Source organism: Elephas maximus, chromosome 2, assembly GCF_024166365.1.
Source record: "Elephas maximus indicus isolate mEleMax1 chromosome 2, mEleMax1 primary haplotype, whole genome shotgun sequence".
Classification (NCBI taxonomy): domain Eukaryota; kingdom Metazoa; phylum Chordata; class Mammalia; order Proboscidea; family Elephantidae; genus Elephas; species Elephas maximus.
Window position 1 is genome coordinate 204,102,377 of NC_064820.1, and position 18,464 is coordinate 204,120,840.

Here is an 18,464-nt window from a genome sequence, read left to right on the forward strand (position 1 = left end):
ACCAAGGCCGACTTGGCTACAGCCACTGTGGAGTGCCCAATCTGCCAGCAGCAGAGATCAACACTGAATTCCCAATATGGCACCATTCTTCAAGGTGACCAGCCAGCAACCTGATGGCAGGTTGTTACATTGGACTGCTTCCATTATGGAAAGGGCAGCATTTTGTTCTTACTGGAATAGACACTCTGGATATGGATTTGCCTTCCCTACACCCAATGCTTCTGCCAAAACTACCATCTGTGGTCTTACAGAATTCCTTATCTACCATTGTCTTAGTTATCTAGTGCTGAGACAACAGAAATATCACAAGTGGATGGCTTTAACAAAGAGAAATTTATTCTTTCACAGTTTAGTAGGCTTCAAGTCCAAATTCAGGGCATCAGCTCTAGTGGAAGGCTTTCTTTCTGTGTTGACTCTGGGGGAAGGTCCTTGTCATCAATCTTCCCTCATCAAGGACCTTCTCAGCACAAGGACCCTGGGGCCAAAGGACACTCTATTCTCCTGGCTCTTGTTTCTTGGTGGTATGAGGTCCCCATGTCTCTCTGCTCATTTCTCTCTTTTATATCTCAACAGAGACTGACTCAAGACAAAATCCAACCTTGTATATTGAGTCTTGCCTCATTAACATAATTGCTGCTAATCCTATCTCATTAGCATCATACAGATAGAATTTACAACACATAGGAAAATCACATCAGAAGACAATGAGGTGAACAATTGCACAATACTGGGAATCATGGCCTAGCCAAGTTGACAGATATTTTGGGGGGGGATGCAATTTAATCCATGACAACCATTATGGTATCCCACACAGCATCACCTCAGAATAAGGGACTCATTTCACAGCAAATGAAGTATGGCAATGGGCCCATGCTTACGGAATTCACTGATCTTACCATGCTCCCCATTACCCTGAAGCAGCTGGCTTGATAGGATGGAATGGCCTTCTACATAATCATGGCACCAGCTAGATGGAAATACCTTGCAGGGTTGGGGCAATGTTTTCCAGGAGGCTGTATATGCTCTAAACCAGCATCCAGTATATGGTGCCATTTTTCCCATAGCCAGGATTCATGGCTCCAGGAATTAAAGGTGGAAATGGGAGTGGCACCACTCACCATTATCCCTAGTGACCCACTAGTAAAATTTTTGCATCCCGTCCCTGCGACCCTATGGTCTAGAGGTCTTAGTTCCAAAGGGAGGGATGCTCCCAACTGAAGGCACAACACTGATTCCATTGAACTGGAAGTTAAGATTGCCACCCGGTCACTTACGGCTCCTTATGCCTCTGGATTAACAGGCAAAGGGAGTTACCATATTGGCCCATGTGATTGATCCTGATTGCCAAGAGGAAATCAGATGGATATTACATAATAGAGATAAAGAAGAGTATGTCTGGAGTACAGGAGATCCCTTAGGACATCTCTTAGTACTACCATACCCTGTGTTAAAGTCGATGGAAAACTACAGCGACCCAATCCCAACATGACCACTAATGACCCAGATCCTTCAGGAATGTAGATTTTGGTCACCCCACCAGGCAACGAACCATGACCAGCTGTGATGCTTGCTGAAAGTAAAGAGAACGCGGAATGGGTGGTGGAAGGTAGTTCTAAAAACCAGTTAGAACCAGGTAACCAGTTGTAGAAACGAGAGGACTATAACCCTTATGTTTCTTCCTTGCATGTATGCATCAAATATTTTTGTTTTATTCACTTAAAAAACCCAAGATGTAAACAGGGCTAGTGCATTTTCAGTTGTAAGGGTGTTAGTTGTATCATGTTAGGTGCAAGTATGACTGTAATTGTCTTTATTCAGAGATAATGTGTGGTTTAAGGAGATGTGCACAGGTGCCAAGCTGACAAGGGGTAGACTGTGATGGTTAAGATGGCGTTGACTTGGTTGGGCCATGTTTCGCATTGGTTTGGCAGTTATGATGTAGTTTGGCAGTTATGTAATGATATCATCACCTCCATGAGATCTGCTATGAGGAGTCAATCAGTTGAATGGGAGTTTCCTTGAGGGTGTGGCCTTCATCCAATATATATGGACTTCTTGGCAAAGCTCACTGGCTTTTGCTCTGCTCTGGATGCTGGTACTGCATGACTTTATCACCTCTCCCATCCACAGTAACATCTATAATCAAAGCATATGATGAAAAAAAATTACCTAATAATTGCTTTTCTTCACATTTTATTGTCACCAAAGTGGAATCTCTTACATATCTTCGCTGTTCATTTGTTTTTCATCTTCCCTCATTTGTCTTTTTATATATTGTAATGGATTGAATTCTGTCCCCAGAAAAAATATGTTGAAGTTCTTACCCCATGTACCTGTGAATGTGAACCTGTTCTGAAATAGTTTTTCTTTCATTATATTAATGAGGTCATATTGTAATAAGGTGGGTCCTAAACCTAATCCCTTCTAAGTCATATTTTATAAGGGGGAATAGGAGCCCTGGTGTTGCAGTGCTTAAGTGATAGGCTGATAACTGAAAGGCTGAAAGTTGGAACCCTCCAACCACTCCGAGGCAGAAAGATGCAGCAGTCTGTTTCTGTAAAGATTTATAGCCCTGGAAATGCTATAGGACAGTTCTACTCTGTCCTATAGGGTCATTATGAGTCAGAATTCAACTTGACAGGAATGGGTTTGGGTGCCGATTTTACAGACACAGAGACACATACAAAAGGGAAAGACATCATGTGAGGGTCCATCTATAAGCCAGGGAACACCAGGAAATGCCCAAGTTTCAGAAGCTGAATGAGACAAGGAAGGACCTTCCCCTAGAGCTGACACAGAAAGTACAAAGCCTTGCCAACATCCTGAATTCAGTCTTGTAGCCTCCAAAACTGTGAGACAACAAGTTTCTGCTTTTTTAGTATATAAATTTAGTAAATAAAGCCACCCACTTGTATTTTTGTTATGGCAGCAGTAGGAAACTAAGACATTTTTCTCTTCTGTTTGTGCTTATCTTTACTCATTGAGGAGATTTTTTTAATACATTTTCTTAATTTCTTTGCATATTAATTTTTTTGATGATGAATGTAAATTTTACAATTTTACAGTCAAATCTATTGATGTGTTCCTTTTTTATTGATGCTGCTGTAGAAAGTTCTTTCCCAGACAGAGGAAAGATAAATATTCAACATGCTCTCTTAGGTTTCTGATATGATTTTTTACACGTATTACTTTTATTCTTCTGGAATATATTCCACTAGGTTTTCCAACATAAAAATATTTTCCACTGTTTCAATACTTTCCCCCTATGTTCAGGAATTTTTAAAGGTGGAAGTTAAATCAGTGGGAAAATATATAAAACTTTTAATAAATGATGCCATCCATCCTTTCGGGAAGAAAAATAGATTCCTACCTGATGCTATTCCTAAAAATGGATTCCATATCCAAAACCAAAAACAAAACCATTTGCTGATTCTGACTCATAGCAACCCTACAGGACAAAGAACAACTGCCCCATAGAGTTTCCAAGGAGCAGCTGGTGGATTCAAACTGCTGACCTTTTGGTTAACAGCCAAGCTCTTAACCACTGCGCCACCTGGGCTCTGGATTCCACATGGATGTACCTATATTGGAAAAATATTTTTTTAAGAAAATATGAACTCTGCCAACTCTAGCCCTATGGATAAATACAAAGCAGATTATCTCTGGGCAATATGGCAGCCTTGAACTAATATGAAATAAATATGATCAAGAAACCCATTATTGTATTGACACAATATTTATATACTATTGTCTGTATCTTGGATGATGGCATGCAATGGTAAGAACCTTTTTGCTATTCATGCTAGTTTTTCTAAAGTTTTGGGTTATGTCTGATTTTCCTTACTAGGACTCAGCTATACCACAAAACAAGATTTTTATTTGAATAAAAAGGGGGCCATAAATTGAAATAAATATCAGCATAAAATAGACTTCCACACATCTGAGATTCCTAATATAAATAATATTCATTTATATTACATGGAGGCATAATAGAAAGAATAAAAAAGATAATTACAATAGTAATGGAGAGAGAATATAAAACTAATGCATCAGAGATTCAAGTTTTTTTTTTTCCCAACCCTAAAGTAAAACAGAAGTGCTCCAACTATTATACATAATTAGTTGTAAACACTTCACTAAAAACCAAAATAACCCACTGAGCATGTATCAGGAAACCCTTCAGTGTCCCTTCCAGCCAGCCCTGGAGTGTGGCTCCTCTGCCCTAGCACCCCTCCCCTGGCATCACCTGATGTGGTACTCCCGAAAGCACTTGGCATGGACACCCTTCTGGCACTTCTCGCACCGGGTGTTGGTCTGAGAGTGGCAGAGGGCACACCGGGTCCTCTTGTCCTGGTGGATAATCCAGTGGCCGATCATATCAAAGCGGCTCTCAGTTTCCAACCGCCGGCTCCGCCTTCCTTGGGATGATGCGTCAGCGTTGCTCTCTAGATACACACAGGCAACATATCTCCGGAAGGCAAGGAGGTCCACCTGGGCATCTTCGCAGCAGATCCTGTGCAGCTGCCATGCATTGTTGAGGGCAGCATCAATGATGTAGCCAATGAAGCTTGAGTACCACTTCATGCCCCGGATCTTCACCTTGTACTTGGCAATGTTCTGGTCCATGCGCCCAACACCCCCCACCTTCTCCTGGTACAGCCTCACCAGAGATGGCTGGTGAACCTGGGTCCGCATCTTGGCAGCCCCCGAATAACGATTCGTGAGCCTCACAGGCTCTATGCCCACTGCATTAGAGCAGATGTTGACCACGTTGCTGTCATGCCAGCGGCACACAATGATCTCCTCACTCTCATCAACCTTGTAATCAAACGAACCCCTCTTCATCTTTTTCAGCTCTCTGGGATCTTTGAGGGGACATCTCTCGGTCCTGTACTCACAGACAGTTCCTGTGGCCTTCACTCCCTTTTTCCTCAAAATGGACATCAGTTTGACACTTGTGAAAACCTTGTCAAAAAATATATGGTATGGCAGACAGCCTCGCTCCTGAAGTGCGTCCACAAATTTTATCACCATACTACCTCCTAAATCCAAACCTTTGTCTGGCTTGGTGAACAGTGTGCCCTGTGAAGGCTCAAACCACACTAAATAGCCTCTGCTGGTCGTCCCACACCAGATCTTGTAACCAAGTCGGATAGGCTTTCCTGTGTGCAGTTGCTTGGATCCCCGGTGCCCAAAGTATTCACACATGGACTCGCCAAAGCTGTAAAACTCTTCCAAAGGTGCATGCTTCTGGAAATTGCAGTTCATCCGGATAATGAGAGGCCTGACCTTGGCAAACCTATCACTTTCATTAAGTTCATTGTTATCTGCAAAATGCAAGTATGAGAAAATCAGTTCAAATCTGTCCCTTCTGATTGCATCAGCCACAAGGTGGTGATGTGAATCAGGAGATGTTTCCCAAAACATCCTTCTCCTTGGATAGGAGATATACCCACTTAAAATCAAAATGCCCAAAACACACTTCAATTCCTGGGCTGTGAGACCCAGGTTAACATTTTTTTGCCGAGCATAACGATTGGTTTCATTAACAATGAAATTAATTGTTGCTTCATCAAAAAATAATTCAAACAGGCCTACAGGACTCAGTTCCTGACTTTTGAGAAACTCAATATGAGGATCTGATGCTGTCCAACTGCCAAAGTTGGGTCGGAGATCTCTTTTGGTCCAAACCCGCTGAGGTTCGACTATGGTTTTCTGCCTCTTCTTTGCTGGCTGCAGATCCAGGTCATCATTATCCTCCCCAGTACCAGAGTCCTCAGACACGACAGTGGCGTGCAGCATGCTCCCCGGCAGGTGAGTACCACGCCGGCTGTCTTCATCACCTGAGTCCTCATCAGTGAAGTCCCCTGCAGCATTCTCGGGCGGCGAGATGAAAATCTCTTCCCTGTCATTGCTAGACTCTTCTTCCTCCAGAGCATTCAGAACCTCGAGCAGCTTAGCAGACTTTACCTTTGAGCGGACACCTCTCCTGACAACAGCACATCTGCAACAAGAGGAAACAGAATCAGAGAGGCAAAGGCAGCCGTCTCTGCACCAGGCAGGGAAACCAATTCCTCAGAAAAAAGCAGCACGAAAGCACCAGCCAGTGAGGAGTGTGCACGCATTGGAAGACAGCTTGAGCAACATCCCAGATCTGGCACCAGTGGGCACAGATACCAGATGAAGCAATTTTCCAGATAAACACAGATTACTCTTGTAACTGTGGGAATATTTTAATGATGGAGTCACTGTAAACAGGCATTATATACTTCCATTTCTTTTTAAGGAGTCCCTGGGTGGTGCAAGTGGTTAACGTGCTTAGCTGCTAACCAAAAGGTCGGTGGTTCAAGTTCACCCAGAGGGGCCCTAGAAGAAAGATCTGGCAATCTACTTCTGAAAAATTAGCCACTGAAAACCCTATGGAGCACAGTTCCATTCTCACACATATGACATCACCATGAGGCAGAGTCAACTCAATTGCAATATTTGCTGGTTAACTGGTTTTCTTCTTAAATAAAGTGTTCTAAAAAGACAACAGGAGTCCCTGGGTGGGGCAAATGGTTAAGTGCTCAATTACTAGCCAAAAAATTGGTGGTTCGAACCCACCCAGAGGCACCCCAGAAGACAGGTCTGGCGATCTGCTTCCGAAAGTCCACATCCTTGAAAACCCTATATAGCAGTTCTACTCTGTACACATGCAGTCACCGTGAGCCAGAACTGACACAACAGCAATGAACAAAAAAAGATGATCTCCTCTAGTGATAAATCCAGTTGCCACTACCTCACCACAGATAAGAGTAACGGCCAACAGGAAGCCCTGGGCACTGGAGTAACCACTCTACTGCTGTCCCTTTACTCAGTGGCCCAGGAGATTTGCTTTCATGCTTCTGTCTTACCTATCTCTTTCCTTTCTCTTATTCCTTTGACAACTATGTTTCCCTCCCTTCCCAAGTTCTCAAATTCTACCTAAACTCTCACTATTCAAATTCAGGGGCTGAAGAGATTCAGACAGATTTTTAGATGGCTCCCGCAATATCTGGTATCTCACTACCCGCTAACTGCAATTCAGAAGCCAAATAGATTTGAAAAACATGGAAACCCCTGTTATTCAAACTCTCGACCTCTGAACATAAGAACCAAATGTATGGCGAGAGAGATTTGTATTTCACAAGCACCTACCATGAATGGGCCAACTCCATTCCCAGCCTACACAGTACTTAGTTCTAATTGCAGGAGACAGACAACAGATCAGTACACAAGTAAAGATACAGGACAATGTCAGGTAGCGATGAATGCCATCCTGGATAGGGAACGGAGTGCAGCTGGGGGTGCTATTTCAGACAGGATGGTCAGGGAAAGCCTCACCAAGAGGAGGCAGACAGCTAGAGGCACAGATCCCTGGGGCTGAGGGTCTTGACATCTGAGTAGGAGCCAGGAGGCCAGAGAGACTGCAGACGCAGTGAACACAGACATGACAGTGAGGGGAGGAGATCCAAGCAGACATGTCAGGGTCTAGGGCCCGTGGGAGGAGATAAGCAGGGCAGTGAGGTGGTCAGGTCCAGTTTGTAAACAGATCACTCTACTATGAACACCCTGGCTGCTGCTTTGTGCCCACTCCTGGGCCCCAACCTCTAGAAGAAAAGACCCTCCTGCCCAGAGGAAAGACACAGGCTTTATGACATACTGCATCACCGCAGACCCTGCCCACAGACTTTGGAATTGAGGTGACAGTACAGATTCACTCAAGCATCACATGCTGGGTGCTGCAGTGCTGGAGGGCTGATCTCTGGGAACGTTATTCATAAAGCTCTGCATGAGGCAGTAACAGAAATCAGCCTGCAAGGGAGGCTGGACCTCAGACTGAAACAGCGTACTTGGATGACAAGCCCTAGTCATCTTCCCGTCCTCCCAGGACCCAGTCTCATCCAGTACCAATATGTCTCTCGAGCCAGGGTCTCTGCCAGTCTCACCAGCCTACAGACCTTACAAACACCTTCTGCACACGGCTATTCATACATTGCGCATGGAAAAAGCCTGTAGGGATCAAGGAAGCACCAAAAGCAACCATATGTGGTCTTGAAAGACGAAGAAAAGTAAATTACATTTTTTAGGTCAAGTGTAGATGCTGGTGCTACATGGCCACTCCTGCACCAAACACACCTCCCTGTCTGCCTCGACTTTTCTCCCTTCTCCTTTTTTCTCTCCTCTCTCTTCCCTCTGTGCTTCCTGGACAACCACTGCTCAGTGAGGCCACCAAGATTCAGGACTAAAAATATCATCAACTTAGCTTTTTAAAAACATAGAGGAATAAATACTTCCAGAAAGTATTTCATAGAATAGGAGTCTTACCTTGAGGTTGAAGCCATGATGAACTGGGAAGACTAAGTTGTCTTTACTCACAAAGTCTAAGAATCTGTAAGACAATGAAAGTCAATCTTAAAAATTTATATCTTAATAAGCAAGGGAAGAGGGACTTCTTACCATTTAAGGAAGACAAAAATCTCCAACTTAAGATCTCCTTATTTTACTTTTTATTTATTTAACAACAACACTAACTTCCATTTGTCTCTGAGGGCCTGGAAATGACCTACCTTTGGGAGCTTGGTTAGGTCAGAGGTAGCAATGCCAATCAGAGGAAAATGCATAGATCATCTCAGGAAATGTTGCCGGGTCGATTGGCTAGCCAGAATGGAAAAGACAAAGTGCCTCCATCTCACACCTCACACCAAAATACAGTCTAGACCAGAATTTCTCATCTTGAGGACTACTGACATTTGGGACCAGCGAGTTGTTTGCTAAGTGGGGAGGTGGGAGGATGGAGGAAAGCTGTCCTGTGCACTGTAGGATGTTGAGCAGCATCCCTGGGTGTTGAGCAACCCGCTAGATGCCAGTAGCAACCCTTCCCCAACTGTGGCAACCAAGAATGTCTACATATTGACAGATGACCTTTGGGGGCAACTCCCTCTACCCCACCGAGAACCACTACCCTAAGGGACTACTGCATATGTATACTAGGAAACATGAAGAATGCCCCCTGTAGCACCATTTATTTACAGTAGTAAAAAACAAGAGACAGCCCAAACAGTCATCAATAGAACGGATGGGATGGAAAACACTGGAGAGAATGGATGAGAACGTCCACGGATGTACCTCAAAAATACACTGAGCAAACAAAGAAGTCACAGAATACTTTCCATATGATTTCATTTTACAAGGACCAAAAAGTTAAGCAAAACTAAATGATATATTGTCTGGAGATACACACATATTACATGGTAAAACTACAAAACACAGGGAAATGACTAAGACAAACTTACAGACAGTGGTTACCACTGAGGAGAAAAGATGCAATTGGGACAGACACACAGAGGGCCACCAAGGTTTTGATAAGGTTCTATTTCTTAAACTAGGTGGGATATTCAAAGTTGTTCCATTATCCTTTAAATTGTTTCTATGCATTTCATATATTTTTGCATACATACTTCACACGCACAGGCAAATGGGCACTTGCAAAGGAACATGGGAGTAAACACTATTGAGTTGGCCCAATCAGGGCCCCATGGCAGCAGGGAAGACTGCTGCTCTGCAGTGACAAGCGAGTGGCAGGCAGCTTTCCTTTCTGGGTTTCCAGAGCACAGACATCTTGTACGGCTAGAGGAAGAAAATCAGAACACAGTAATGAGTCCCTCATGAAAAATCTCAGAAGCCTTATGGAATCATTTAACTGAATTTTCTCAAAGCCCGGCCAGCTCACATCCCAGCTTATCCATTCAGCACCTCTGATCACCCACCTCCTCCTCTGGGCTACTTGGTATCACGCTTCACTTGACAAAAGCTTTTCACCTGACCAGACTACAACCTTCCAGTCCCACAGGCCCTTGGTTAATACAGGTTATTTGAGAAGACATTTCTGGGGCTTCCACCTCCCCTTCTTTCTGACCTTCCTCAGGCACTCACACAGGCTGGATGCAGGCAGATACCAGGTGACTGAGGTGTGGGAGAAAGACCGCGGTCTTTCAATATCCCCTGTTCACAAGTCTACAGCTCAGTAAGGATGTAGGCTATGGAGCCAGAGTCATAAACCGTGTGACTCTGGGTAAGTCACTTTCCTTCTCTGAGACCTTGTTTCATGGCAACTACCCTCATAGAGTTATTGTGAGGTTAACAAGAGTTACTGTGTGAAAGTACTCACAACAGGGCCTGACCCTACAAGTACATGCTATCGTTTCAGATCCACAACCCCTTACCCTCAAATCCAAAGGTCAAATACGCTCTGAATACTGAAAGTTTTTTCAAAGTGTGAAACACAGTTTTTTGGCAGCAAAAACCTGAGCTTAACTGATCTGAGGCTCTTTATAATGCTCATTAATGCCATTCACTCTAGATATCCACACATTTTGCTACACAATACTGTTTCACTAATTACTTTAATAGAATTCAAACATACTGACTTCTTACCTGCATCAGGCCCAGGTTTGGCTCGGAAAGCATGACTCCTGAAACTACTCTACAGTCACTCTGCCCTTCAGCAGCTCATCACTTTTTCCTGGGCTGTGCCCTAGTCTGGCTCTTGTCCACTCACCAACAGCCAATGACAGCCCCTAATTGGTCGTTTGAACACCAACCCGTCATCACAGCCTTCTGAGAATCTCCCAGTGTCACAATCCAACCAGACTCCAGAATAAGGTCAAGGCCAGTCACAGCCTGATCCCCAGCTCCTCTCCCACCATTTTGTCCTTGTTTCAGGCCATCTTGTTCCCCGAAATATCCTTCTCCACCCATCAACACTTTCTCTACCACAGTTTTACTGGTCAGGCAGAAATGACCCCTTTGCAAGCTGACCCCACTGCATGCTCCCTCAATGGCAGGGCTGGTGCAGGACTTACCCATCTTTGTACCCCCAGAAGCTAGCGTGGATCCTGGCACACAGTAGGGACTCAGTCCATGCTTGCTGAACTGAACTACTCATGTGGCAGAGCATATTGCCACACTCCAGGGCACCCCACCCACCTCATCCTGCAGCAGGCCTTCATAATCATTGCCACTTTTTTTGCTTTGAGACAGCTATTTAGAAAAGAACCAGGAACTCTTGATATATGATTGATCTTAACCAAAGGCATACTCCTTAGAATTCTCTGACACCCTGCAGAAGAAATGCCTGTCAGTAAACAGTCTAATACAGTGGACTTAACAAGGATGGAAGGGGGTAACTAGGCAGGAAGAACGGAAGAAACTCACTGTTCCCTTTCAGTGGTTCTTGGGCCAGGCTTCCTATGCCCTCCACTCTGTTACACATGGTCCCTCCATCCTTCTTGCCATACCTAGCAGGACCCACAGAGGAATGGGACTTGGGTAACCAGGGTCCCTATGTGGCAAAGCAAACTTACAATGCAAAGAATGTCTAGACAGAGGCTGTTGGTCAGGCATATTATATACCTCACAACTTCTTCATTCAGCAAAAATCTCAAGTTCTACTAAACGCCAGGCATAGTGTATAAAATCACAACTACAACAGGGCTACCTAACAGAGAAGGTCAAAGAGATTAGAACCTGTAATACAGGACCTGGACCTGGTCATGGTGGTGAGACAGCGCTTTCCTGAGGAAGGGATGACTGGGCAGGTATTTGCAGGAGGAATCTGCTGGGTAAGCAGGGAACAGCATCCCACACAACAGGAACAGCACCCAAAGGGGAAGTAAAGCCAATCAAGCCAGAGTAGGAAACATAAGACAGAGAGAGTTGAAGATGAGTCTAGACCAGCCATGCAGGGCCTTGAAGGCCACATTAAGGAGATCTGTCTTTAACCTAAGAGCAATGGAAAATCCACAAAGTCTATAGGCAGAGTGGATATAATCAGATTTGTATTTTAATAGGTTTTTTTCCGGCTGCAGTGGCTAAATGAGGACACTAAATCAACTGCAGTAAAACCATGGATTGACTTGGGGGTGGGGCAGGGTGAGTCAGAGAGCCCTCCTCAAGTTCAGGTCCGCATAGCTGGGGTGCCACTCATGGAGGCAGGGAGCACTAGAAGGAAGGCAGGGAGGCAGGTGAGCACAGGCTGGGTTTTAGATTTACTGAGACAGACCCACAAGAGGCATCATGCAGGCAACAAGCTCTGTGGGTCTGGGACAGAGAAATGGCCCCAGCTGGAGTCATAAACTGGTGGATTTTCATAGGATCTGTGGTGACCAAACCCACAAGAGATCACCCAGGGAGGAGGCCCAGACTGAGAAGAAAAGATGGCCTTCAAAAAGGATAGAAAGGGATTGCCTGGGAGGTAGGAGGAGAATCTCCAGAAAGCTGGTGGCTAAGGGGCAGACCCAGTCATGCAGTAGTGTGGTCAACCGTGCCAAAGCCTCTCATCCTAACCCAGCTGGATGTTCAAAACTGGCCCTGGCCCCCAGGGAATATAAACCACCAACATCCATTGCCCTCAAGTCGATTCTGACTCATAGAGACCCTATAGGACAGGGTAGAAATGCCCCATAGGGTTTCCAAGGTGGATTCAAACCGCCGACCTTTTGGTTAGCAGCTGAGCTCTTAACCAATGGGCTCACAGGACTCCAGTGAAGACAGGGCGTCTTTGTGATGGGAGCTCCCTGGGCAGGCTTTGAGACTGAGGTACACTCTGAAGGGTCAGGTGCTTACTTAAGATAGGACAACTAAATACAATTAAATCATGAACTGCATCTTGCTCCACAAAAAATGAAATGGGTGGGGCAAGTAGAGAAATGAGTAAAGTCTGCAGATAAAGACTATTTTATTACTGGTAATGTCTTGATTTTGTTATTGTACTTTGGTCAGATGTTACCATTTGGGAAATCTGAGTAAAGGATAGACGGGAATTCACTGTACTAGTTTTGCAACTTCTTTTAATTCTGAAATTATTTCAAAATTAAAAGATAAAACATTTAAAAAATTTCTCAAAGCTGAGCCAGTTGCAAAAATATCGAGTGAAAAGGGAAACAAAGACCCTTTACAACCTCAGAGATTCCCAAAATAAGGCAGATGCAACAGAAAAGGTCCCACCGAGCACCACCTCTGCAGAGCGCGACCCCTCGCCCATTCCGCCCCGCAGCAGGAGCGTACCCGTGCGGCTATCAAAATGCTGCGTCCCCATAGTCCGGGTCACGATCGCCTGGCCGGCCCAGGCCCGACCCTCCCCGTCAGGCGTGACGGTCCTCTGCCACGACCGGAGAGCAGAAGAGGTCTGGGGCAGACCGCCTGCGAGCAGCATCATGGCCGAGCGCCTCGGGCGCCGTTGGGAAAACGCAACATCAGGGCCTGCCGCTTCTGCATCCAAACCTGGGCCCCGCCCGCGGCGCGAGCAGAACTACGCCTACCTGCGGGGCCGGAGCCGCGCCGGGCCACGCCAGATGCCAAAGGCAGCGCCAAACCCTCAACGCCTTGCCAGCGCGGGTGGCGGACGTCGCGGCCGCCCAGCGTCCGACACCAGAGCGTTGCTGCTCCCTGGACACGCCCCCGGTGCCTGGTCACGCCCCCGGCACGACTCTGGCGGCCCCAGTCTAGCGGAGGCCTGGGAGGGGCGGCTAGGGACCATCGAGACGTCAGGGCGTCCGCGGCGCCTAGAGAACCCGGAAATGTCCTAGGGCGGGCGGGGGACGAGGAGGACAGAAATGTCTCCTACCCTAATGGGTACGCTGCCTTCTGCTGTTTCTTCTCACCGTCCCCCTCTCCGCCGTATTCGACTATACAATTGGCTTGCTCCTGCTCACGAGGACAGGAGGCCTTATTTTCTTCTATACCCACTGCGGTATTTCTTATGTGCTTTTCACCATCACCTGGAAACTTGATAGAAATGTAAATCTTGGAGGACAATCAGCCTGTAGTTTACAAGCGCTGGAGGTGATGATGCCAGCTAGGGTTTGAAAACCACTGCTGTATATAACAGGGTTTCTCAACCGTGGCGCTACAGATATTTTGACTAGATAATTCTTTGTTGTTGGAGACTGTCCTGTGCATTGTAGGTAGGAGTTGCCAGTTAAAATACAGGGCACCCAGTTTTGTTTAAACTTCAGATAAACAACGTCTTTAATCTAGATGATTCACATTTAATTAGGAGTCATATTTTATCTGGCTACTTGTATTTTTATTTGCTAGATCTGGCAACCCTAATTGTAGGGTATTTACCAGCAACCCAGGGCTCTACCCACTAGGAGCCAGTAGCACACCACATACCTCCACCCCCTCCCTCAGCTGTGATGAAAATGTCTGCAGACAAGTCCCTTGGAGAGCAAAGTTGTCCCATATTCCCTTACCTCCTGCCCCTTGGGGTGAACCACTGCTCTATAAGGTCTTTGTCCCACTGAACCCAACAGCCCATTGGATATATATACAGTGTATGTTTCACAGAAAAGGGCTGAGTGTTTCCCCTGGAAGGCTTTGTCTAAATAAAAATTTCTGGGACCAAATGATGTTCAACATGCAAAAGGGGGGCCAAGTAGGGAGGTATTTGCTTCACAATGGCACTTCCCCACAAAGGTTTTGTTGAGACAGGCAGTCTCAGAGCTCAGCACTTCTAGGAGACATCTGCTCTGGCTTATCCTCCTATACCAAGCAGAATAGGTCGCACGTTCCCTGAAATAGTCCTTAATATAACCACAGAATGGCCAAAGCAGGCTTTCAATGCCATCTTATATACATGTATAAGTATATTTAAGTATCATTCCTCTGGGTGGAGACTTACCATACTAATGAAGGAAAATCGACGTCTTCCTCCATCACAGGGAATTGAACCCTCGTCTAGAGAAAATGCATGGTCATCCCCAAGCTCTAGATGCCTGAACAAAGGTCAATCCTGAATATTTATGATAAATTTGTATTTCCTTGCCTGCTATCTGTAAAAGCCCGCCTCCCCCAAGCTGCCTGCAAACAGTCTTGGAGGCAGCACCCCAACTGTTTCTTGTGCAACAAAATAAAGGCGACTTTCTAATCTCCCACCTCGGCCTCTTGTTTATTGGTTGTAAGGAGTCATGCAAAGCAGAACCTGGGGTTTCTACCCAGCAACATTGTGGTCACTGAAAAAGCGTATTTCAAAACACCTGGGTCAGGGAAAGAAAGAAAAAAAAATTATTCCCGTTTGAGGTGGGAATTTTGTGAGATCCTGGAGCTAAGGGCACGTTCCATTCAAGTTGTCATTATTCAAGCCACGTATATACGTTGAAGCCTTGGGCACCAGATATAGCACTGAATAAAAAGTTCTTGTTCTCCTGGAACTCACATTTCAGTGGGTGAAGAACTCAAGAAACAAATAGTATACAATGTGACAAAAGGTGATAAGTGCTATAAAGAAAAATAAAGCAAGTTGAGGAGATAGAAGTTAAGCCCCCGAAGTATGAGGGAGATACTATTTTAGATAAGGTAGGAATAGTGCCTCCTAGTTTGATTGGATGATGCAGTGTTTAAAGCGCTCATCTGCTAACCCAAAGGCAGGTGGTTCGAACTTACACTGTATGGGAAAGATGTGGCAGTCTGCTTCCGCAAAAATTTACAGTCTTGGAAAACCTATGGGGCAGTTCTATTCTGTCTTATAGTGTTGCTATGAGTTAGAATTGACTAAAAGGCAGTGGTTTGGCTTTGTTTCAGTTAGCTTGCTTAGTTTCCCAGGGAATCCCCGGAAAATGTAAAGGGTTGGTTAACGTGCTCGGCTGCTAACCAAAAGGCTGGAGGTCTGAGTCCACTCAGAGGAACCTCAGAAGGAAGGTATCTTCTAAAATATCAGCCATTGAAACCCCTATGGAGGAGAGTTCTACTCTCACAAACATGGGATCACCACGAGTCAAGTCTTTTTTATTTGTTTGTTCATTTGTTTCATTGTAGAGAAAAAGTTGAATGTTGTTTCAAGTTAAAACAGAGTGTTTAAAACAATTACAACTGGGGAACTACATAGTCCATTGAAAACGGAACCAGGTAGTCCTGGGGCAATTTCATTTTATAAGTATTTTTATGGGGTAAAAAGAGGAACCAAAGCATAGGGAGGGCAATTACAGGAAAATCAATGAATATTCTAGTAATCACATCTGACTGTTACTGATTATTAATAGTATAGTTAGTGAGTGATTACAGATGGTTTCACAGGATTCTTACATCATGGTCACAAGATGCTTAAATGTATTTTCTTTGTCTATCTTGCAAAAACATGCTATTGGCAACAGCACCCAGACAGCACTCTTCCTGAATAAGTATATTTTGAGGGGTGCAGGCAATCACTTGTTTAAGACCCCTCGGGGCATATGGTTTCACATCCTGGTATTAACCACTGAGGGAAAACATTTTTCTCAAAAAGCATAGCTATTAGTCTAGAAATCCAGATTAAAATTAGACAGCATGGTAAACATACTATGCCTCTGTCTCCCTGACTACACTGAAAGTTGTCTTTTCCTGAGACACTTCCCTCTTTTTGATCAAAAATTTCACAGAGCATCTTTTGATCATTGATGAATCGAGTAGTCTCTCTCACATGGACATGCTTGCTACTACTGTTTAATGGCTGCTTGAATTATCAAACAGTTAAGACCTTGGACACCACACCGTACTTGTGACCGAGCACTACCAAGTGTTTTCCTATTACCTTGACATAGCGGAATTCTCCTCTTCAGGCCAGGCTGGCCTCAGGTCACTTACAAAGGTGTAACTTGTCTTCTCCAAGGTTTTCCCTAACTTCACCATGCTTTAGAGGTAGACGCTCTGTTGGGCTTCAAAAGGGGGAGGGAAAGAGGTGATAGTGTCAGGTACAATGGATCAGAGGCACAAGGGCTGAAACTTTATTTTTTCAATCCCCCAGGCAGGGTTGCATCAAGGCCATCACTACCTGAATGGTTTCTATATACATTTTCACGGGCATCATGTTAGTGCTAAGAGATCAAAACACTAGAAGTTAATTTTATGTAACATTTAACAGTATCTATTATGATGACAATGACCATTAAAATCATAATTCCAGTGAACAAAATTATCTCCAAAAGTGGTATTTATAAAAAGAGGTCTGGGTTCATAAGGAAAAAACCAAAATGTCAAAACAGGGTTTTACCCTAAAATTGAAATTTGATAATGGTGAAAAGTAAAGTTTGATAATAAAAAGGAAACTAACAATTTTAACAGCTCATATCTGAAATATCCAATCCATCTAGGAATGTTAAGCAATAGGTAAAACATCATGGAACATAAGACAAATAGTTGATTTGTTCAGTTAATAATAAGCAAATGCACTAAAAAAAAATAAAAATAAAAGTTAATAAAAAGCAAATGCACTAGGCAGCGTTAACTTCTATTATTTACATGGGAAAAACATATCGAAACATGGAATAACTTGAAGTTTATGGAATAGAGCGATTAAAAACAATATAGTAAATAAAATAAATAGGAGAACAAATAAATTAGTATAGGTAAATTTCATCTATGAGTTCAATTTAAATATATATATATATTTTTTTTTTAGTTTACTCGGTCCCAAGTAGCTAATTTTGGTTCCATGTTAATTGTGGATCAGCCGCAGTCTGTGAACCTATCACCTTCTACATAAGAGTCCTGGAAATTGTGATTGAGTCTAGTCACAGTCCTTTTCATAAGTCTAATGTAGTCCATCTTTTTGTTGAGACATTTGGGTCAAATATCTTAAGCAAATTAGCAAAGTAAAAATCTATCTGTAGATGACAACACTTAATATGGGCATGGTTAATTTATAATAATAATAATTCTTGAAAGTGAAAGACTTGGTAGGAATTATAAAAGTAATGTAAAGCCAAAAGTCAATTAAAAAACTACCTCTAAACATAATGTTTACCCTTTTTTTCAAAGAGCTTCAGATATAATACATAATAATCTTGAGACATAATACCACATAATTCGGGATATACCAAGAATATGCCAAGATTATCAAGTCTCTAAATACCTGAATAATAGTAAAAAAACAAAAAAAAGTATGGGTGTCTTAGTTATCTAGTGCTGCTACAACAGAAATACCACAAGCGGATGGCTTTAGCAAAGATAAATTTATTCTCTAGCAACCAAGAAGCCCAAATTCATGGTATCAGCTCCAGCTTTCTCTCTCGGCCAGCTCTGGAGGAAGGTCCTTATCATCAATCTTCGCATGGACTAGGAGCTTCTCTGCACAGGAACCCTGGGTCCGAAGGACTTGTTCAGTTCCCTGCATTGCTTTCTTAGTGATATGAGGTCCCCCTGTCTCTCTGCTCACTTCTCTCTTTTATGTCTCAAAAGAGATTGACTTAAGACAACATCTAATCTTGTAAATCTCATCAGTATAACTGCTGTTAGTCCATCTCATTAACATCATAGTGATAGGATTTATAACATATAGGAAAATCACGTCAGATGAAAAAATAGCAGACAATCACATGATACTGGGAATCATGGCCCAGTCAAGTTGATACACATATTTCTGGCAGACACAATTCAATCCACGACAATGGGTAAATAATGTGAAT

General features: G+C 43.9%; 1 protein-coding gene across 11 annotated transcripts; it reads right to left on the reverse strand.

Annotated features, from left to right (window-relative positions):
• Window positions 1-320: 320 nt before the first annotated feature.
• PGBD2 (piggyBac transposable element derived 2) lies at window positions 321-16,606 on the reverse strand. Of its 11 annotated transcripts, none has more exons than XM_049874580.1 (5): window positions 13,090-13,586; window positions 9,483-9,651; window positions 8,350-8,413; window positions 4,247-6,004; window positions 321-2,136 (listed from the first exon to the last, which is right to left on the reverse strand). In XM_049874580.1, exons 3-5 carry the CDS (start codon window positions 8,364-8,366, stop codon window positions 2,112-2,114), a joined length of 1,800 nt encoding a protein of 599 aa, XP_049730537.1. In that variant the 5' UTR covers window positions 8,367-8,413; window positions 9,483-9,651; window positions 13,090-13,586; the 3' UTR covers window positions 321-2,111. The 11 variants fall into 11 exon arrangements, with proteins under 11 accessions (XP_049730537.1, XP_049730534.1, XP_049730528.1 ...); XM_049874577.1 differs by lacking the exons at window positions 321-2,136; window positions 13,090-13,586 and adding exons at window positions 2,161-3,581; window positions 16,592-16,606; XM_049874571.1 differs by lacking the exon at window positions 321-2,136 and adding an exon at window positions 2,161-3,581 and having other exon boundaries at window positions 13,344-13,587.
• Window positions 16,607-18,464: the final 1,858 nt, after the last annotated feature.

Excerpts from the sequence above, each read along its gene's own strand:
- PGBD2 (XM_049874577.1), bottom strand. Across the intron at positions 3,582-4,246 it reads TTTCGGGAGTACCACATCAG|GTACATCCATGTGGAATCCA; the intron begins GTGATGCCAGGG and ends TTTCCAATATAG.